The 20,776-nt window shown below is 44.9% G+C and overlaps 1 protein-coding gene across 17 annotated transcripts in view; it reads right to left on the bottom strand.

Moving 5' to 3' along the window:
- Positions 1-406: 406 nt before the first annotated feature.
- Positions 407-20,776, bottom strand: part of Sh3kbp1 (SH3 domain containing kinase binding protein 1) — a 352,120-nt gene continuing 331,750 nt past the window's right edge. For 9 of the 17 annotated variants that reach the window (XM_015992129.3, XM_015992130.3, XM_076561926.1 and 6 more), the window contains 5 exons: positions 14,554-14,663; positions 10,911-11,039; positions 6,645-6,913; positions 2,589-2,652; positions 1,320-1,471 (listed from right to left, as the gene is read on the bottom strand). In XM_015992129.3, coding sequence (XP_015847615.1) covers positions 1,430-1,471; positions 2,589-2,652; positions 6,645-6,913; positions 10,911-11,039; positions 14,554-14,663 — 614 coding nt within the window. In that variant the 3' untranslated portion in view covers positions 1,320-1,429. Of the gene's footprint in view, positions 1,472-2,588; positions 2,653-6,644; positions 6,914-10,910; positions 11,040-14,553; positions 14,664-20,776 lie in introns of all 17 variants that reach the window. The other 8 variants (XM_006973237.4, XM_042269719.2, XM_042269720.2 and 5 more) reach the window with 2 other exon arrangements.

The raw sequence follows: 20,776 nt of genomic DNA, 5'->3' as shown, positions 1-20,776 counted from the left end.
AGTTTCACTATAAAATGCAGGAAATAGACAAAGCAGCAGTTTAGAAACACATCAAACATATTTGGGGACCACCCCCTTCACCTCTATCCCATCAACAATCTTGCAGTACAGGATGCCCCCCATTTTCAGCTAAGGATGAGAAAACAGTTACATAGTCTAAGGCTGAACTGTTCATGTACTATAAAGATAAAGCAGACAAGCAAACATCAGTTTCATTGAGAAAGCAAAAGCAATTCCATAAGTGCAGGAAAGATCCAATAGCTACATTTCCACAAGACCCTCCTCCAGTTCTCCTGGATCTCGGGAGGGGGTTACAAGTGCGCAAGGCAAATGACACTGTGAATACAGTTTAAACAATAACACACACACACACATAACCCAGTGCAGGAAATAATCCAACTCCCCCCCGTTTTCATTTGCATTTTATTTTTATTTATTTTTGCTTTAATAATGCATATTCTGTTCACGCAATAGGTGTAAAAGGCAGGAAGCAGGGGTTTAACTTGGCTGATGATAAAACAATCAAGCTGGAATGACATTTCTAGTTTCATGAACAACCTCAAAGTAGGAGAAACTGAAAAGTCACAGCTGGTACCAAAGAGCAGGCCAGACTTCCCAGCTGTCTCCTCTTAGGACCTTTGGCTATGGTGAGAGAAGCTTCGAAGACAGCGGCCTCTAGTGGACAAGGATAAGTGGCTGATTTTTTTTTTTTTTTTTTTTTTTTAAATTTGGAATCATGGTAGCTGCATCACAAAAGCTCCAATCAAGAGGGTGGTAGAAAGAAGGCACAGATCATTGCAAATACCAGATTTTCTCTTTCTATTTTTGTAAATATACCATCATATATAAGCTAAAATTTCTCTCAGAGTGGTGGGGGGTCGGCTGGCAGGGGAAGGGAAGGGCTGGACCTCAAATTGCATATGTAATAGAATCCTAAAGGGGACTACAAAGCTAGGTGGTGTTTGTCCCACCTGCAGCAAGTGAGCAAGACACTTGCTTTTGACTAGTTTAGCACAAACACTAGGGGCGTCTGTGACAAAACACGACTTAAAAAAAATCATAAAATTATAAAGCCTGTAAACGAAGAATCTGAAATTACATCTTATTAATGGAAAATATCATCAAAATAGTACTACTATGGACTAAACTGCCTGAGTTTTCATTTCGCAGGAGATCTCCAAGGTAGAAAAGCCTTTAGCACAATTGGCCATAAATCACAAGCACTGCCAGACCCAGGACGACACCATGGGAAAGAGTCTCCTCTTGGATGGAATTTGTGTTGTGCTATCAAGACTTTTGTGCTAATCATTCAAACAGGGACGTGTTGAGGCAAACCTTTAATCTTTTGGCACAAGATGATTTTGGCTGGGGCAGGAGATTTGAGTCTTGGACTCAGGGTGAATAATGTGACACCTCAATCATCAGGTATTCATTTTGATTGAAGAGCTTTCTTTATGTCATTCACTTCCATCTGCAGAGGGGGGGGGGAAAGCAGCAAACATGGGCATCATGAGACGGCTGCATTCAGGGGAGCTGAAAATCATCATCCTCGTCAATGCACAGAAAAGACTCAAGCTGACAAGTTTAGGGATGAAACCGGTACAAGGACATCGAATGGAGAATTGATAACAATGCCAGAAACAGTATCAACCTGAAAACAGGCACTCGTGTACAGTACCCTGACCAACAGTATGCCTAGTCATTCCTAGCTTCCCAGGCTCCAAAGCTTATCAAAAGCAGCAATGACTCTAGACTCCTGGCCAGAGGGCAGAGCAGGCAATCAAGACCATCTGAGAGTGACCCCAAAGGGTAGCTGTAAGCACTCCCAACGGGATGGTGAGCAATTCCTGTCATGTTCGAAGCATCATGTGCCCAAACGGAGTGAACAGTAAAAGTCAGTCTGTGGTCATTTGGAACGATTCCCCCACAAGATCTCCAGCACTTGTCAGGACAGAGTTGGATCAGTGGCTAGAGGGCGACAGAGCTCAGATGCCATGGAAGGACTAACAAGGCCACTGGGGAGAAGTATAGAGTTGAAATGAAACACCAGTGTGGAGATCTGTGGTTCCTGGACGGACCACATGATGGAAGCCGGCTAACAACAGAGCCTCCTGTATGCCATGTCCTCTGGTACTTAATATGACGAGGCAGCCTATATCATCATCCTATATACTGGAGGGAATATTTTACAGAGGATATGTTTAAAATAAACTCCAAACTAGAAGCCCAACTAGGAATATTTTGATTCATCTCTTCCCTCCCCAAGAGCTTTTGGAGCTCAGGTAAGGACAGAATATAAGACTGTAATTCTGAGACATTCTCACGGCAGCAATCATTTCCTTTTTCTTTGTTCCCCACTCTTTCAGACATTATCTCACTTGGTAGCTCACATGGTCACGCTATAGCCCAGGCTTGTCTGGAACCTGTGATCCTCCTCCTTCTTCAACTTCCCCAGTGCTGGAATTAAAACGCATGAACCACCACGCCCACCCAGAAGCACTCATTTCCTTTCAACCAGAAGCCCCGAGTTTGCCTTCATTTCCAACTGAGCCCAGGCTTCATGGACAGCAGAGCGCTGAGGGACTTACCTGCAACCGAAGTCGGATCTTCTTCTCTTCATCCAGCTCTGACAGTAATTGCTTAATCTCACGTCTGAAAAGCAAATGCCAATGGAATGAAATCAAAGCCCAGAGTTTCCCAATGAGAGATAAGAAAATCTATTATCACTATGGAATACATCTGACCTTTTTATGAAGAAAGTATGGACCAAACATAACTTTTTTGTTCGTTTGTTTTTTTTGAGACAGGGTTTCTCTGTGTAGCTTTGCGCCTTTCCTGGAACTCGCTCTGTAGACCAGACTGGCCTCTAACTCACAGAGATCCACCTGTCTCTGCCTCCCGAGTGCTGGAATTAAAGGTGTGTGCCACCACTGCCTGGCTAACTTCCTCTTTTTAATCCTCACCCCGCAGTGTGTGTGTGTGTGTGTGTGTGTGTGTGTGTGTGTGTGTGTGTGTGTGTGTGTGTGTGTGTTCACGTGCATGTACATGATGGGGCCAGGAACATGCATTCTACATTGTCTGGAGGTTGGAGAACAACTTTTGTGGAGTTGGGTATCTCTTTCCACCTTTATGTGGGTTCCTGAGATTGAAGTCAGGTCATCCCTGATTTGCATTGTTGGGTGGTGTGCTAGTTAAGTTTTTGTAAGCTTGACCCAAGCCAGGGTGATCTACAAAGAAAGAACTTCAACTGAGAAAATGCCTCCACTAGACTGGCCTCTAGGCCAGTCTGTGGAGTGTTTTCGATTAATGATTGATATGGGAAAGCCCAGCCCAACTGTACAAGGTGCTACCCCTGGTCAGGTGGCTCCTGAGTTGTATAAGAAAGCGCGATGCCTTTTCCAACTTGAAATAATAACGCTGAATGAAGCTATTCATTCTGCAAACCTGGGACTCTGCTCTTTGGACTGGTCTAAGATCTACATTCCCTTTGTTTTGAGGTAATAAACATGTATATTTGTGAAATGGAAAAAAAAGACTTCAGAAACATCACAGCAAACACAGTGACAGTCCACCTGTTCGACTCCAGATGACCACTGTGATGGTCCCCCATACTTGAGACTACATCCTAGCACTGCGGTCAACACTCTAATTAGTTATGATGCATTAGTATAGTTAAACACACATTACACATCAATATCTGTATGGATACCACTTAGGGCTTAGGAAAGCAGATGACAAGCCCGAAATCAGCAGTCCAACCCCAGGAAAACTTGACAGGCATGGCCTCAAGTGGGCCATGATCTAGGAAGAGGAAGTCATTTGGAGAAGATGGTGTTAAGAAAGCCACTGAGTCTTGAACTAGTGAAAATGGGCATCTGTCTACAAGGAGACAGGGAAATGGGGTAGTTGGGGGAAATTCAAGACAGAGTAGGGAGGTGAGCCTGCCTCCAAAAGCCGAGCACATTTGAGGATAGTTGAGACAGACATGAATTGAGTGCTACAGGGAAAATGATACTAGGGGAGAAGGGTAGCAGATTGGCGGGGACTCACTGACCTTGGACGGGAGGGCCAAGCTAAGGAAGGCTATGAGAGACAGGTCTTTGAAGGAGGAATTGACATCCTGAGTTACTGGTTAAATAAGATCTTGTCTGGGGAAGGAGTGTTGTGGCCAATTACTTTAAAGCACAGCTACCTGTGGACTCAGATAAGGTCAGGCTATCAGAGTTGTGGGTAGCTACCCAGCACAGCCTCCCCCCGGCCCTGCCCCATTGAATATAAAGTTCCAAAGCCCTGGATCCAGGTAAGTCAGGTCCTAATATGGCCCTGTTCAGAAGGCTGAATCTCCTGGAACCATGGATTCATTGTCTTGGCAAAGGACAAGTGTTCCCTGGATATAGATGTCCTTTGGGTACCCAAACCTACAGTTTCTAGAGCCATACAGGAACTGGGTACCTAAGGAATTTGGGGGAGCCTGCATGGCCCAAGGAAACTCTTTCCAATGTCATCTAACCAGTTCTGTATATTTATCTGATGAATCTCTTTCAGCTGGGCAGTGATTTGAAGAGGCCCAATTTTATTCATTTTCTAGCCTGAGTGGAACAGAACCTGCTTAGACACACATTGCTCAAAGTTAGTTCCTTGGAACCCTTATTGGCACCGCCATATCTGAATGGAATGGCAGAAGTCATAAAGCCAGCACAGCTGCTTGACAAAGATCCAGCAAAGCCGAGCCACATGATGGCTGCCATGACACTTTTGGTTTTCATCCCCACCTGTTACATACTTGGGGGCACTTTGAATATTTGTACAATTTGGGGAGATTGGATTGATGGAAGATTTCTGATGAATCATTTACGCCTTCTCCCAGGAGTGCTGCCCCAGAACCTCCTCCCACAGGTTGCAGGATTTTGGCCATACCTCTCATCATCACTCCCAAGCACCTTCTTCACCAAGGTGGCCAGGTGCCCAGGGAGTCAGGGCCCCAGCAGGCTGTGCAATTACCTGTGAAGCTGCATACTATTCCCTCTGCCAGAGTTCTCTGCTCCTGGTAATTCTAGGTCATTTTTCAAAATGCTTATGAACTGCTTCCCTGAGAAGTATCTCAAGGAAGATTCCTTCCAGAAAACACTAATTGAGCTCTAAATTAGTAGTCTGTGAGCCTCGGGTTCTTTAAGTGCTGCCTACCGCTAATCCTTTACCACCTGTCTCCCCGTAAACCCAGCATCCCATACAATCCTGGTGTAGGATATTTTATTTTTGTCCACAGGTTTTTCTTCCCATTCAAGTGCTCCCTGAGGATAAGAGATGTGAAAGTATGTGTGTAAGCATGGATGAGGAAAGGCTCCTAAGTCTCATGATGAGGACAATTTCCTGACAGAAAAATCTTGGGTTTAAAGAGTCCCTTCATTTCTTCATATACTGTAGCCCCTTGATGCACGCCAGTTGTTTTATCCGTCATCTAAATGAAGGAGCTACGTTTCCCCCTGACACTAGAGGAAAGGACAGTGGTACAGACGGTGCTAGAGAGATGGCTCACAGGTTCAGAGTATATACTGCTCTTCCAGAGGATGTGAGTTCAGATTCCAGTACCCCTGTTGGATGGCTTAAAGCCACCTGGACCTCCAGTTGTAGGGAATCAGATCCCTCTGATGCCTCTGTGGGCCCTGTACACAAGTGCACAATGCCAGCTCCCCCAACACACACAAAATAAAACCAAAAGACTCTGTATATGTGCTGCTATTGTTAGGCTCTTGAGTGTCCCCCCAAAGATCCACAGGTTAAAGGCCTGACCTCCAGCCTGTGGTACTACTAGGAGGTTGTGGACTTTTAGGAGTCTAGTAGAAGACATTTAGCTTATTGGGAATATATATGGAATATTGGGGCTCCTGTCCTTGCTGTCTCTTTTTGCTTCCTGGCTGCCATGAAGTGAGGAAGTTTCTCCCATCACATGCTCCCTGCCATGATATGCTTCCTCAGCACAAAAGCTCAATTTCTACTAACTGAATCAAAATAATCCCCCCCCTTTAATTTGCTTTTATTTTGTGTGTAGGTGTGTTTGTACACATGCGTATATGTGTACTACATACATGCTTGATGCCCACAGAAGCCAGAAGAGGGCATTAGATCCCTTGATATTGGAGTTATGGCTGTGTGGGTGCTGGGAACTGAATCCATGGTCCTCTGTAAGAGCAGCAAGTGATCATAACCTCTGATCTGTCTTTCTAGCCCTGAACCTTCCCTTCTCCCTTCTCTGTCTCTCTCTCTCATACACACACACAATAAATGTAATTTGAAAGGTTTTAAAAAGCTGATTAACAATGAAATGATATATTTTCTAGTGAATTTCATTTTCTTTTTAGCAATCTGCTGAGACTGTTTGTCCTTGCAACTGACTCATCCCTATATAGCATAGAGCCAACCTGTGCTCTTGGTCATCCAGTAGGCTGGATTTTTAAAAAAAAGCATAATTTAGGTATAAATTAGCCCTCTTACAGTCCATACCCACTTCCAGCTCTGCTGCCACTATCAGTGTGAAGGCCTAGGCCACCCTCTGGGCAGAGTGAGATCCAAGCCTTCAGAACTGGGCCCTGGCTAGCCAGTAGAGAGCCACCTGGGAGCAGCTGGGGAGGGTCCGTGGCACTCACTTCTGCTGCTCCTTCATGCTTTCAATGATGCTCCTCAGCTCGCGGACTTGGGTCCTAAGCTCCTCCACAGCAGCCTGGCTGCTGACCGCAGGCTCTCCCTTTGCTTTTCCTTCTGTGCTGAACAAAGATGGAGAATTGGCTCTGTGTCCAGCTGTTCCCAAAGACGATGACATGGGGGAGGATGCCACTGAGGACAGAGAGGCTGACCCACTGCTGCCAGCTGCCATGGTCCCTGGCTTGGGTGGCAGGGATGCCTTGTTGTCCGACACCTGTGAAAAGGGAAGGGGGAGAGGCTTCAGAGCCCGGGATCTGTGCAGGGGTTGCCTCCCTGTCCTGGCGAGTCAAACCAACCTTCGATACCCAACCCCGCACCTGTCTCCACACACGACTCATTTACTCCTTCACCCACGAGCCATCCACGGCCAGCTCGGTACAGACAGACCGATGCCCAAGGGTTACCTGTATGTATTTTACATTTCATCTTCTTTCTAGACAAGATGGTCCTAGATTGGTTTCATACACAACGAGAGGTACAAAACGGCTTGTCAGGCTCCACAAATCCTGAAGTAAGCGAGGCATTTTCCTGACCCCTAGGAGCTTAGAACTTACCGGGGCACTGGCAGACAGACAGAGCAATACACTGCATCACAAGAGGGAGGAAGCACAGAAAGCCCCCAGCAACACATCAAAGCAGCCATATTCCAGGAAGGAAGGAGCAAGCGGCTAGCAGTTCATCTTGTCAGAGACTGTTGGCGAAAGAAGTTGTAGGAAGAGGGAGGGAGAGTCCCAGAGACCAGGAAGCAAAACACAGTGGTGGGAATCACGGCTCCGATAAAGGGAAGAGGACAAAGGAATGCTGGCGGCAGGGAGAGAAGGGGATGGTTCAAATGGCTGCATACCCTGCTCATGAGGGCTGTGGGGGATAGACAGGCCTGAGTGCTGGCAAGCCTGGAACCAGACAGAACTGCTGAGACTCTGACACCATGCAAGCTAGAAACAGTAAGTGTCTGACTTAGGTGGTGACCTAGAATGAAGACTATTTTGAGATTTGGATAAGGCAGGCCCAGCTAAGAAAGGCCATCAGGCATCATTTCTGATACTGGTGTGGGGACTAGGGTAAGGTCAACAGAGTCTCTGCCCTCATAGGTCAGGCTACCATTGTCAGGGAGATGAGGACCTAGATAGACTGCAGAGGGTAAAGAGAGAAACAGGCTCAGAGGGAGGAAGGGAGGGATCAGGCAGAGGTGGTACCTTTCATGAAGGGAGGCCCAGATAATTATTTTAGGTTTTGAATTTTAGGAACCTGCGGGATAACTGACAGGGTATGCCCAGTGGTCAGAGCAAGCAACTAAAAAATAAGCTGGGCCAAAGGAAGTGGAAGTCATGAGTATGCAGATAAGAGAGATGAGAAGATGCCCAGTGGTGGAAGCTGGGACCTCTAAATCAGTGAGGCAAGAAGAGAAGGAAGAGAGAGCTCTTGATAACTGGGATGAAGTAGTGAGAGAGGCGGCAGGGCTTGGCTCAGGGAAGCCCCTAGAGGGAAATAAAGGTTGGATAAGCGTATCAAGGGGGTTGAGAGGAAAATGGAATCCACTTGGTAGTACAAGTATGGAGACAGAGACCAAATGGTGAGAGACTAATTTATGAATGGGCACTGAACGATATGGCTGACTAACTGAGATCCTTTCCACAAACTTGGAAACTGAGGGAGGAAGATGGAGGAGAGGGGGCGTGAACTCAGGCAGAAGCTTCATGGGGAGATAGAATGAAAGGAAAGTTGTATTTGCTTCTACAGAAGAGCGAGACCCTGGGCTGCATGAGATGGCAGGGGAGAAGCCTATGGATGGACAGGCGGAGGATGGAGAGGTGGGAAAGGCCTGATGGAGAGGTGGCCCGAGGCAGATAGGAACATACAGGCTGTGCGTCAGTCTTGGGTGAGAGGGAGTACAAGCGGCTGGCAGGCCCAGAGGGGAAGGAAACACTAGCAAGGGCAAGTGAGCAGGTAGGCATGTGTGCAGGAGGCCAAGTAGTGGGATAGGACTTTGGGAGCAGAGAGGGTGAAGGATAGGGTGGAAGCCGAGGCTGGTGGTGAAGCTTGGCGCCGCAACCATGGGATTTCCTCCAGCAGCAGGCGCTCAGCCGGCCATCCCAGGGAAAGCGCCAAGGAGGGGTTCGCCTGGCACAGCAGCAAGGAGGTAGAGTCTGGATTCAGGCTGTGCTTGAGGCAGAGACTGGGCAGAGCGTGCCAAAAGCAGATGGGCCATCGTTCCCAGTCTCTCTGTTCGCCTTTTCTCTGCCAAGTTACCATTGAGGAAAAGCACTGTCTGCTGCCAGGGAGAGTGCTCCGCCAGCCCGGGCTTTGTTGTTAGGAGGAGTCATAGTACGAGGCGAGAGGAACTGACATTTACAAAACTCTGGTTACACCCTGGACATCAGCTCTACAATGTAAACAGTGATCAGCTTGCACACACATTGCACCAAGCAAGAAACTGAGGCCTAGAGGGAAAATTCCCCTTTGGATCTAGTCATCAGCAGAACTGGAATTCAACTCCCCCTTTACCAGTTGGATCCTGAGCCCAACACTGTGTCTATGGCTGATGGAGTCTGAAGATCTGTGCTCTTCTCTTGTTTTATTTGCTGATTATATTATCTACCCTAGGCCTCATGCCTTCTTCCATTTCCCATCCTCTCTTACCTCTTTCTCAAGACCCACCAGTGCCCATAACACTGGCTTCTAGATACTTCTAAGATCAATAGTTCTTTTGCTGTTTTTTGTCTGATGGGCCCTCAGACCAGACCACTGCAGCTAACAAGTATGTTTTTAGTCCCTCACATAGTCTAGGTCACCACACTCCTTGATCAAATTAGTTAAAGTGGAATTTCCTGAAGGAGTGAAATATATAACCCGAGAACTCGCGTAACTGAAATAGGCTAGTGGGATACGAGCTGTGCAGAGCAGAAACATGAAAAGCCACTGTTCACCAGTAGGTGTCACTGTAGAGACATCCCTGGGATGCCAGAGACCAGGAAGCTGAAGTTATGCCTATGGACAGACAGCAGAAAACTAAACAACAACAAAAAAACTGGTTTAAGTCCAATTTCAGTAAATAGAATCTTCTGAAAAGAAAGAATGCCTTGGCTTTGTGGATAATTAAAATTGATCTGTTTTATAGGATCACGTTTTGCTTACTCTATCAGATTTTCAAGGAAATCTGTAATGCAAACTCTTGAATCTATGAGGAGGAAAATCCATTCCAAGCCTCGATTTCTTTGTGCTAATGCCTGCTTCAAATGACTACTGTTTTGTGCTTCTAGACATTAAATTGCTGCTAATGTTCCAAGAAAACAATCCTACTTGATGGTTTTCTTAGTACAAGAAGATGGAATTTTAAAGTATTCCTTTATTTCTAGGAAGATCTGAGTGTGTATAGGATGTTTACTCTTCAAAGCTGCATTCAGTAGCTAGAGGATGTCCTTTTCAGGGTGGGAATCTCACCCAGGGCCTTGCACATGCTAGGTAAGTGTTCTTCCACTGAGTCACAGTTCTGCTCCCCACCCCCTTCCCTCCCCGGGTCTCTCTGTCTCGGCCTCTCCAATCCCCGTATGCGTATGTCTCTCTCTTTCTCGAGATGGGGAGTGTTCACTATGTTATCCAGGCTGTCTCAAACTCCTGATATCAAGTAATTCCTCCTACCTCACCTCCCCAGCAGGTGGGAGTATGGGCATTCACCACCACCACCACAATATTTTCTTTGTTTCTCATAAACAAATAACTTAAATCAGCTTTACCATTCTCTGGGCATGGAGTGAAATTAAAATACTTCAGACTATAAACTGACTCTAGAGCATGATTCCAAGTCAACTTTTCTTCAAGAGACCATATAAGTATAAAATAAAAAAAAAACACTTGCAATATTTTTTTTGCCCGTTTTGAATATAAAAAACAAGATCTGAGAGCAGAGAGCACAGCATTTAATGTAGTCTGTCTAGATAGTCCACGACTTTTAAAGCTGATCAGACGGCAGAGCTGTCTGAGGGCTTTTTTGCAAATGTACCCAATGCAGTATGAAGAGTGCACACTACAAGAGAAACTGTAAAACAAACACTCAGCGACTCTACAACGGCTAAGGGATATAGTGATCACTGTCACTACAGAATGACAAACAGACAAACATCCATCCCCATTGTCTATCTTGCTTGGTTTCTAACCCATTGTCAGTACATGCATGGAAGGGCAGGGGCACTTCACCCTGGCCGCTCACTCACTTGGGATATGGTAACAGTCTTGGAAGTCTTCCTTGACACGTCTAGTCCTCTGTGCGCAAGCGAAATGTGTTCCTCTTTATCTTCTTCGGGACTTGGGGAGTCAAAGATATCGGGGCTTGAAAGGGAGGACTGGATAAAGCCAAAAGAAAATGCCTTCGTCAGAATCATACCTTAGCTGACACAGCTGTTAATGTGATGCTGTTTGCTTCTCAAAGCACTCAGCACTTCTATTTGATCTGTCTCTATAAGCCTGTGAAGCAGAAAGTATGCTGTTATCTTCTTACAGCAGATAACCGTATGACTCCCTAGCAGCAGGGCGTCGACCAAGCCCCAAGAAGCTAAACTGGGAGCTGCCCCTGATGCCCATCAATCACTTCAACCATGTAAGCATCTGTTGTACAGCCTTTCCGAGTCTCTCTTTTCTCCAAACTTTTGTCACTGTGTGCCTTACACCGAGCTGGTACTGCAGGCTCAATGACGACATGCAGTATGTGGTCCCAGCCCTTTTGGGGCTAGCAGTATGGGAGGAAATGACCCACAGCCAATAGGAAACTGCCTTGTATCCTCCTCTCCTCCATCCCCCTCCGAACCTTATTCCTTGACTCTAGAATTACTACATCTGCTGTACACTCAAGTGCCTTAAAGGATACATCTGAGAAGAAGCCCTTTCTAGAAGCAAGGGATCAAGAGTAATGAGCATTTACACAGCTCCAGAGCATAGTCCTGCCCACTAGCATAAGCTTGCCTCTTCTTGGTTATCTGCTACTAACCACTGCCCTCATTACTATGGACAGTAAACACCCATTCTGGATGTATTTGCTAAGGCATATTTACAGAAAGACAGCATCAATGGGTAAAATATGATTCGACGCCTCTGCCCTTTCTGCCTCACTGTGAAATCACTGTAAACACCCCAAAGCTGGATGAATGGGGAGCAAGTCACCAGAACTCTCTTGGTCACAAGGAATTCCTTAGCTAGGATGTCTCAAGTTCAGAAACAAACAAACGAAATCAAGAGTCCCTGCTGTAAGGATTTTTTTTTTTTAAAATGAATAGTCTTCTAGAAATATGTTGGAGCAAGCTCAACTTCAACTTCATTTTCACTCCTTTGCTATCTTCTGGGGTAGATAAATGGTTCTTTTTAGAATTACCATTTGAAAAAATGGAAAAATTATGCTCACAAATATTTTTTCTTCCTTTCATCCTGTTTACCAAAACAGAAACTTAAAATATTTGGGGGTATTTTAAAGCCAAGGTTTTGCTTCAAGAGGTCTTATTTGTTAATCTTCACTTAATCTGAAAATCCAATTACCTAAAATATGCTCCCCCTACACCAAGCTTTCTTATTAATCTAGGCTTACCTACTCAACCACCATGCAATACACGGATCTTTCCAAGATTTCTTTTAAAGAGCCTCCTTCTACACAACTCGTATTGCATGAGCTTGTTCTTTGGGGTTAATAAACACAAAGAGCTCCAATTAGAAAGAAACTGCCCCAGGCCAGGGAACCATAACTAGTGTTTCTTCAATTATTCCTCTACTGGCCTTTGAGGAATATGTTCTTATCCACTAATCCCATTTGTTATGAAAACCTCACAGGTGCTAATTTTAAGAGTGAACAAGAATTGTGTGTACATCCAAATGGGGGATGGATAAGAATGAAGGACATGAATCTGCTCACTATACATCACTAAAGCACCAAGGTATTCTGTTTTAAGACCAAATAAAATCATTTTCTATAAGATGTCAGATGTTGAGTCGCCAAAGTAAGCTTCTTAAAGGCAGTGACTGTGTACTTCTCATTACCATGTGTCCCCTTGGCACCTGACCCAGGGTCCTGTCCACAGGAAATAGATGTCTCTGAATATATGCTGACCAAGGAAATAAACAACAGTGTAGCCTAAAAGCAGGGTGAAGATGAGCTACCATTACTTGGTCTCCAAAACTTCTCAACATGGGATGTTTGAACTAAGGGGGAATAATTTGAACCACTTAATATTTAATTCTGGAAAGACACAAGGCTCTTTATACTTTAAAGGGTTATGAAAACTTGGAAGGAGAACAAAAATGATGAAGGATTTAAAGAGAAGACAGAAGTAGTACACTTGAGAGATAGTTATGCAAACATGCCCAGAAGCAATCAGATAAGCTGGGTATATTTGTGTGTGTTGGGGTGGATAGAGTGTAGACAGGAGAAAGGAAAGAAGGCAGGTTGCCACAGACAGAATCCTGAAAGAGTGTAAAGGAAGCCACTTCTTCAAGTCTTTATCTCAAAAAATATATCAATACACAGTTAGGTGTGGTTCACACATAAGGAAGAAAAATAGGACAATTCAAGCCACACTTCCAGACTCAGTAGCTATGAGAGAAAAGGCTCAAAGGAAGTGGCATTCTTTTTTTTTCTTTAAATGGTGAGAACACAGGCGACATTAGTGATGAGGTGAAAAGAGAAGCATTCCGAGAAACCTGCAAATGCTTAAATTCCTTGTGTATCCGGAAGGAGGTTGTAAGGCCTTCGAACTGCAGAGGACACGGCAATGTGAGAGACTGATAATCAGTAGGCAGAATGAATGAACACATATACACTGCACGTGGAGGGGAAATGACCTCGTGGGTGGGGGTGGGGAAGTCTGAAACTACTAGCAACAGCAAGGCAACACACTTCCCAGTGCCCCACATTCAGGAAACTCAAACCTAACAACATTCATGTCAGTATGACTTACAACAAAGACTTGGCATCACCATCAAAATCCAATAATAAATAGTACACTCACTAGATACATTCTCATATACTCACACTGTAGAATAGTAGGCAGTTAGTAAATATGTCATTCTGGAAGAACTGATAATGACTGGAGAGAAGGGTGTGCAGTTTAAGTTTGGGGGTGGAAGCAAAATCAAAAACAATGTATATTACATGATCCCAGTTTTGAACAAAAAAATAAATAAAAGTTTTGAAAAATCTAAGGCTATATACAGCAAGAGGTTATAGCAGGTCTTTGCTCTTGTGGCAGGACCACTGAAAACTTACTTTCTTCCTCACGTGTCACCTTGCTCAAATTTGGCACAACAATGAATATAGCAGGTTCGTAATAAAAAGTTATTTAAAACCACCCAAACAAACCCAAACACCATGAGTTATCACTGAGTGTTCTCTTCTATAGACCGTGTACTTCATAAGGTTAAATACAACCTCTTGGAGGTCTATATGGGTTTCTTTGGAGGTTGCTGATGACAGGGTTTGGGAAGATACTGGCCACTGGCTCCAAATGCATCACGGTAGATGTTTATTGAGTAAGCTTTGTCTTCTTAATAGACTGAACTAGGCTCAGTTCCTTTTTCTCTGTTTTGCTTACCAATTTCATTTCAGGTTCAAACAAGAGCTGGTCTAGAAAGAGACAGAAGGAAAGTGGGAAACACGGAGGGCCATCTTGCTGGCAGAGACACAAAGCGCAAACAGAAAGAAATACTGCTCAATTCAAAAAGATTCTCCAAGTACTTGTAGTTGGCAGTATAGCTGGTGGCCTCCTTCTCCCTTTCCCTCTTAGGGGGTGTCTCCCATCATCTGCTTGAAGAAGAGCCCTTAGCCAGAATCTCCAGTCCTTTTTGCTTTTCAGCTGTAGAGAATAAAGAGACACTTACAGATGTGAGCGACTGAGATGGAGGCCGCCTTCCCGTAGCTTTTGGTCTGCTTGTGGTTGGGTGACTGAGTTTTTCAGTAGATGATACCACCGAGTCAAAACCTTCTAGGTCTAAAACAAAATGAAACAGGTTTTTTAAGAACAAAAATAAGGAGGAGAAAGGGCCTTTATAGTATGTTATAAGCACCTCTTTCCCTTAATAAGCACCCTGTCAATCTAGATTATGGTTTGTCTTTTACAAAGGCCATTGATACCTTTGGGTCATTCAATAAAGGACTCAAATGGGACGCAATAACCATTTCCTCTCAGCTCAGCAAGCTTCGAATGCTAGCAAGTGAGAGAGAAGCAGCTCTTGCCTTTTTCCCTTTGGCAGTTACATTCATAAATATTTCAAAAGCTACAGAACAAGGATTAAAGGAGGGCTTTTCTCTCTTTCACAAATCTAACCATTTTAGTAGACAGAACATTCTTGAAGTCGCAGCACACAAGACAGTTATCACAAGGTTGAACAGCAATGGATATGTGAATGCTGCTTCCTGTTGATTCTAAAAGACAAGACGTCAGAGCGGCCTCATCTAGTTGTGCCACACTCAGGCCACCAGGGGCCAACCTGTTAGACTAAACCCCTAGGCAAAGGGACCAGGCTCACATAATGCACTGAGCCTGGCTCTATTCTGTTTCCAGAATCATCATTCAGTGGTGACATTATCTTCAGCAGTCGTCTATCTGTCCACCCATTCATTCATTCCATATTTGAACATCCTAAATATACCATTAAAAAAATAAGTTCTGACCTCAAACTCACAATATTCCTGCCTAAGCTTCTGCAGAACTGGGATTCCTGACATGCACCATCACCTTGAACACCACTGTTACTGGATAACTACTCTGTACACAGGATAAGAGCTACTAAGATGACATCAGCAAATGTACAGGGATGAGTCCCACCCTCAAAGAGCTTATATCCTAGTGATTGACAATTAGATGAACAGAGAGTCACGTACGTCATGTATCGAGAGAAAGGCCTCTGCCTTTACTGTGCTGCTGTCCAAGAGGTTCCCTGTTCTATAGACTTCTGGGATTTACAAACAAAGTGTGATTGAAATGAGAGGCTCAGAGGACTGAGCAGTGGGAAGGAACTGGGTACCATTATTGCTGTGATGGGGGCCACACCTTCAAGTATCGCACAAAGAGAATTTATCAGTGGAGCTCTGAGGCCAGTCAGGAGCCAATCGGCATCAAGAACTTGAGAGTGGCTCATAAAGGGTCTTACTTCTCCAGATGATTCATCAGGGAACCAGAAAGATCCTGGGCTGGGATCCATACTGCTGGGATGTACTTGTCCAGAGCTGGCTGGCTGGGCTGGCCCCTCTCAGGAGCCTTCCCTTTAAATAATCTGATTTTTGCAACAGGTTTCTCTCTGGGTTCTACCTCATGACTTAACTCTACCAAGCATGTATTGTCTGAAATAGAAATTCCCTATTACACAGTTGGATTGATGTGGAAAAGGCCATTATGTGACATTAACATTATCATTTCATTGTTTTAAAATCAGTTTTTCTCCAGATACAAAAGTAATACATGTTTCATGAATATTTTTATGTGAAATTGTAACCAAGAAAAAAAAGTCAGTGATAATCTCACCACATCAAGACAACTGCTGTTAGCATTTCAGTATATTTTCCTCCACACTTTTTGTAAATAAGACATTATAACTCATGTTATATATCATATTGTACTCTGCTTATTTTACTTAACCTTGAATGCCATGTCTCTTAAAATTCCTCATACTTTATATAATCTTTGGTGGCACTGCAATTCATCATTTATTCTATTCCCTATTGTTGGATAATTCCTCTTCAAATCATCCCCTCCTATGTGCTGCTATCATAGAAAAGTGCCACACAAAACACTCCCAGCACGCACTCTACACACAATGCTTTCAGCAGGTTAGCCAAACAGATGCTGGGCCGCTGGGGGTGGGGTAGGGAATGGGGCCTCAGCTAGGGTGGTTTGCTGCTGGGGTTGGGGGCTGGCTGGGGAGGGTACAGGAAGCTTCAAGGAGAGGAGGAAGGAGACAAAGCAGAGGAGCAGAAGCTGGGCAGACAGCAACGGGAGGGAGTGGAAGAGAAGGCTGTTGAAAGTTCCAAGGAGCAAGCCATTGGCAAGGGCCTTGGCAGGGAGCTTCCAGGACCCAGCCGCCTGCCTGATGTATATCATCACCCTGTCCAGGAAACTGAAACAAGCTCTAGAGGCAAAGCATGAGCAGGGGGAAGTGATCAAAGAATAACTAAAGGCCAATTGACTCTAGTTCTCTGCTGGATAGCCAGAGCTGACTCCTGTAGACAATTATTTTATGGGGTGGGTGGGGGAGAGGAGAGAGAGACAAGAGAAGTAGGCAGGGAGAGGGAAAGAGAGTTGGGGGGCACATATACACGTAGAGGCCAGAGGTTGATGTTGGTTGACTTAATCACTCTCTATGCTATTTCTTGAGACAGGATCTCTCACTAAACCTGGAGATCACAAACTCGGATAGGCCGGCCGGCCAACTGAGCCTCCTGTTTCTACCTCCAGTGCTAGGCTGTTTCAGGGGGTTCCCTGGGAGTACATAGCCTGCCAAGGCAAGCTGGTGGGAGTAAATCTCATCAGTAAAGTGGTCCTCCAGCACCCGGTGAAGGAGTGCTAGCCCGACAGCAAAGCTGGAGGTGGTGGAGAGGGTCAATAGACCTTTGCCTAAGATTCCAACTATTCCCTCATGTACCTCCCAGGCCACTGCATGTAATTTGGCCCTAACAGCAGGTGCTTTCACGGTCCTTGGGAGGTGCTAGAGTAGCCCTTCTCAACCTGTGGGTTTTGAGACTTTGGGGGTAGAATGACCCCTTCACAGGGGTTGCCTAAGACCATCGGAAATTTCAGGTGTTTATGATTCATAAAAGTAGCAAAATTATAGTCATAAAGTAGCAACAAAAAGAATTTCATGGTTGGGGGGTCACCACATGAGGACCTGTATTAAAGGGTTGCAGCATTAGGAAGGGTGAGAACCACTGCTCCAGGGTATGTAGAGGGTAGAAGGTTAACTGAGGAGGGGCTCCATTTATACAGCTATGGAGGGTGAGATATTTTGGTGGTATGGCTGCCATGGGGTTGCTTATGCTCCTCTAAGGTACCCCTCACCCATCCTGTGTAAGCCCAGTGAACTCACTGGTCCCAAGCTGGACTCTGGCAGAATCATATCTTGGTCTGTCTTTGGAGACCTATCTGGGGAAGGACACGTCTGTCCATGTTTTCCCCTGGGAGAAGTTCATGGAATGGGCTCTAATGAGTTATATTCTGAGGAGGGCTTGCAAGCATGGTGCCTGCTGACTATATTTGGGCTGTGAGACCCAGGAAGGCAAGGCCTTATCCTCAAAGTCTACCTCATTCCTAGGAAAAACATGCTTGATAGTCTGTAGAGGTAAGAGGGAGCAAATGAACTGTCTGAAGGAAAACTCCTACTCTAGCAGTATAGCTTCTAAAGGTGGCTCTTAGTGGGACACAACCTGGCAGCTGCAGGGCAGAAGGCAGAGAAAGTGCTTGGCTGGCTCACTTAGCTCTTTGGCTGAGGTTTGTACTAAAAAGACCTAGGCATGTTGGAGTCTGGCCACACTCAGCAAGCATCTCCACGACAGATGGCCAAGAAGTCTGCCTCATTTCTGTCACTCATCAGCAAGAGGAGGGTCAGAGTCCCTCATGGCAGCCACTTTTAGCCTTTTAATGCACATTTCAGCCAAGTTTAATTTTCAACAGTTTTAGCTTATAAAGAACATTCTTTTAAACACTAACCAAACTGGACTAGCACGAAGAAAGCTACTCCAAGGATGAGGTTACTTGCTGCAAGAAGAACCCCAGGTTATCTTGGTATGTTTCCACAGACTGAGAATTGCCACATACTTCTGCTTTCTGACAGGGAAGGAGACACACTCTTCAATATTGTCACGTAAAATTTCAGTGGCCCAGGGCATGCTCCTCATGACTGTGGCCATGGTAGCTGTGATTAAGGAAGAATTTCCATGACTAACTCATTGTGGTGTGAAGAAAATGTCCCAATTTTCATGGCGGTTTTGAAGTGAATCAAGCTGAAACTTGATATGTGCTTTCTCAGCCTGGCTGGGAAAATTTTCTTCCTAATGAAAAAGGTTTTAATGCCCATAAGCTAGTCCAAAACGATTAAGCTGGCTATGACTGAGTTCTTTTTTTCTTTTTCTTTCTTTCTTTTTCTTTTCTTTTTTTTTTTTTTAGCTTCATGAGAATGAGAGGCCCTTGGCTTTTGTGACAACTGGAAGAGGAACCCTCTGTGGACATATGGGGGTGATTCATGTTGGACACGATAGAGTCAGCTTGGAAAGGGCTAAGCTTCTTCATGGCACCAGGAACTGCCCATTTTCCATAAACTTCAGTCATGCCCTATTTAGCTCAATTAGAACATGTAGCCTCGTTTTTCCATGGATAAGAGGAATGGTCCCAGTGACCACAGGTGACCTAAGGCATATCCACTGGAAAATACTCAGGAAAAATAGTCAAAAGTTGGAGATAGGCCAGCTGTCACTAACAGAGCTGTGCAGGAGCTCATAAATAGGCTCTGTTTATTCACTATTGCTGGTTGCTCTGCACTTGGGAATGGAAGTCTGCTAAGGTTTAAATCTGGACACATCATCATCTCCCAGTATCTCCAGAAGCCATCCTGTCTGCGTGTCCCCCACTTATCATTAAAGCTGCTAGAACATCTAGCCTGGAATCCAAGTCCTCTGCCATTCCACATACTGCCATTAGGGAGAAACGTACAAAGGTCCTGAGATTATCTGCTTAGCTAATTCCTGTGTTGTGGAGGCTCAACACCATGACTTGTACCCCAAGGCCTGGGTTGTCTGCTCTTCTACTTACACGTATCTCCTATCTCAGCATTCACTACCATGTATTGACATTCCACGTTGACTTATCTGCCTCATCCATCATCCCAGGAAGAAGCAGTGGCTTTGATCTGTTTTCCCAGGCCTACCATCATTCCTGGCTTGTGGTTGAGTGTTCGGCAAATGGTTGTTTAACAGATTACCAAACAACCTTGCTAGCTTTGTTTTCCAGAGAGAGAAAAGGGGGGAGGGGATGAATTACTTGAGTCATCAGCTTCATAGGATGATTCTCCCATGATGAGAGGCTGTATAATTTAAGTCACACAGGTGGAATTTTATTTTCATGTGCCATTAATGAAGTTGCAAAATTTGAGAACAGGAATCTAGGACCCAGGTTAGCAGTCCGAACTCTCCTCTTTCATTCTATATGGCTTAAATGGGAAAACTCCAAGCCCGCAGGGCTGCAAACATTTTCTCTGCAATGATGCAACCTCATAAGACATGGTGGCAAGAAGGAAATCTCACTCCATACATCATTTGATGGTTGTAAAAAATCTGTGCAAATTACAAATAGGGGCCCATTTGTAGAGCTCAAATAAACACCTGCGGCAGCTGACTCACCAATGGAAAAATTAGCAGTGATTAGCATCTGTATCTCCAGAATCCGTAAGGATAGAACAGATTAGCTGCTTTGTTTATATTTATAATCCGGGTGTGAGGTTCATATGGCACAGCTGCCAGGAGGATACCTGTTTTAAGACCATTTGCCACTACTCCACCAACGCCATGTTTCATGCACAAGCCCATTTTATCCTCAGGCCATGCATCCCTTCAGATATACATATGCAAAATGAAATCCAGAACCCACAACCAGTAGGTAGAAGGCAGGAATTCCTCAAGCCAAATAAATGATACATATAGTCTGAGAGCTGAGTGACACTTCTTCCCTGCTTGCTTCTACATACATCTATAGCTTTATGGCTTCCAATTGGATGTAGCAAAAGTTCTGATAAAAGTCTGTTTGCTGTGTTAGACTTCTTTGAATCTATGAGGTGTGCCCCTAGACTTGTATTGTGGAAGATGAAGAGGGTCTCTACAGACAGCAAAGATAGCGACATTTAATGCATCAGGCTGGATATACCTGTCTATAGGAGTGCTGGGGATGCTGTGAATGTGTTGCTCTGATTGGTTGATAAATAAAATGCTGATTGGCCAGTAGCCAGGCAGGAAGTATAGTGTAGGTGGGATAAGGAGACAGGAGAATTCTGGGAAGTGGAAGGCTGAGTCAGGAAATGCTGCCAGTCGCTGCCATGACAAGCAACATGTAAAGATATGGGT

This window comes from Peromyscus maniculatus, chromosome X (assembly GCF_049852395.1).
Source record: "Peromyscus maniculatus bairdii isolate BWxNUB_F1_BW_parent chromosome X, HU_Pman_BW_mat_3.1, whole genome shotgun sequence".
NCBI classification, from domain to species: Eukaryota; Metazoa; Chordata; class Mammalia; order Rodentia; family Cricetidae; genus Peromyscus; species Peromyscus maniculatus.
Note: the sequence above shows the minus strand (reverse complement) of the source record. Positions and strands in the feature narration are given on the sequence as shown.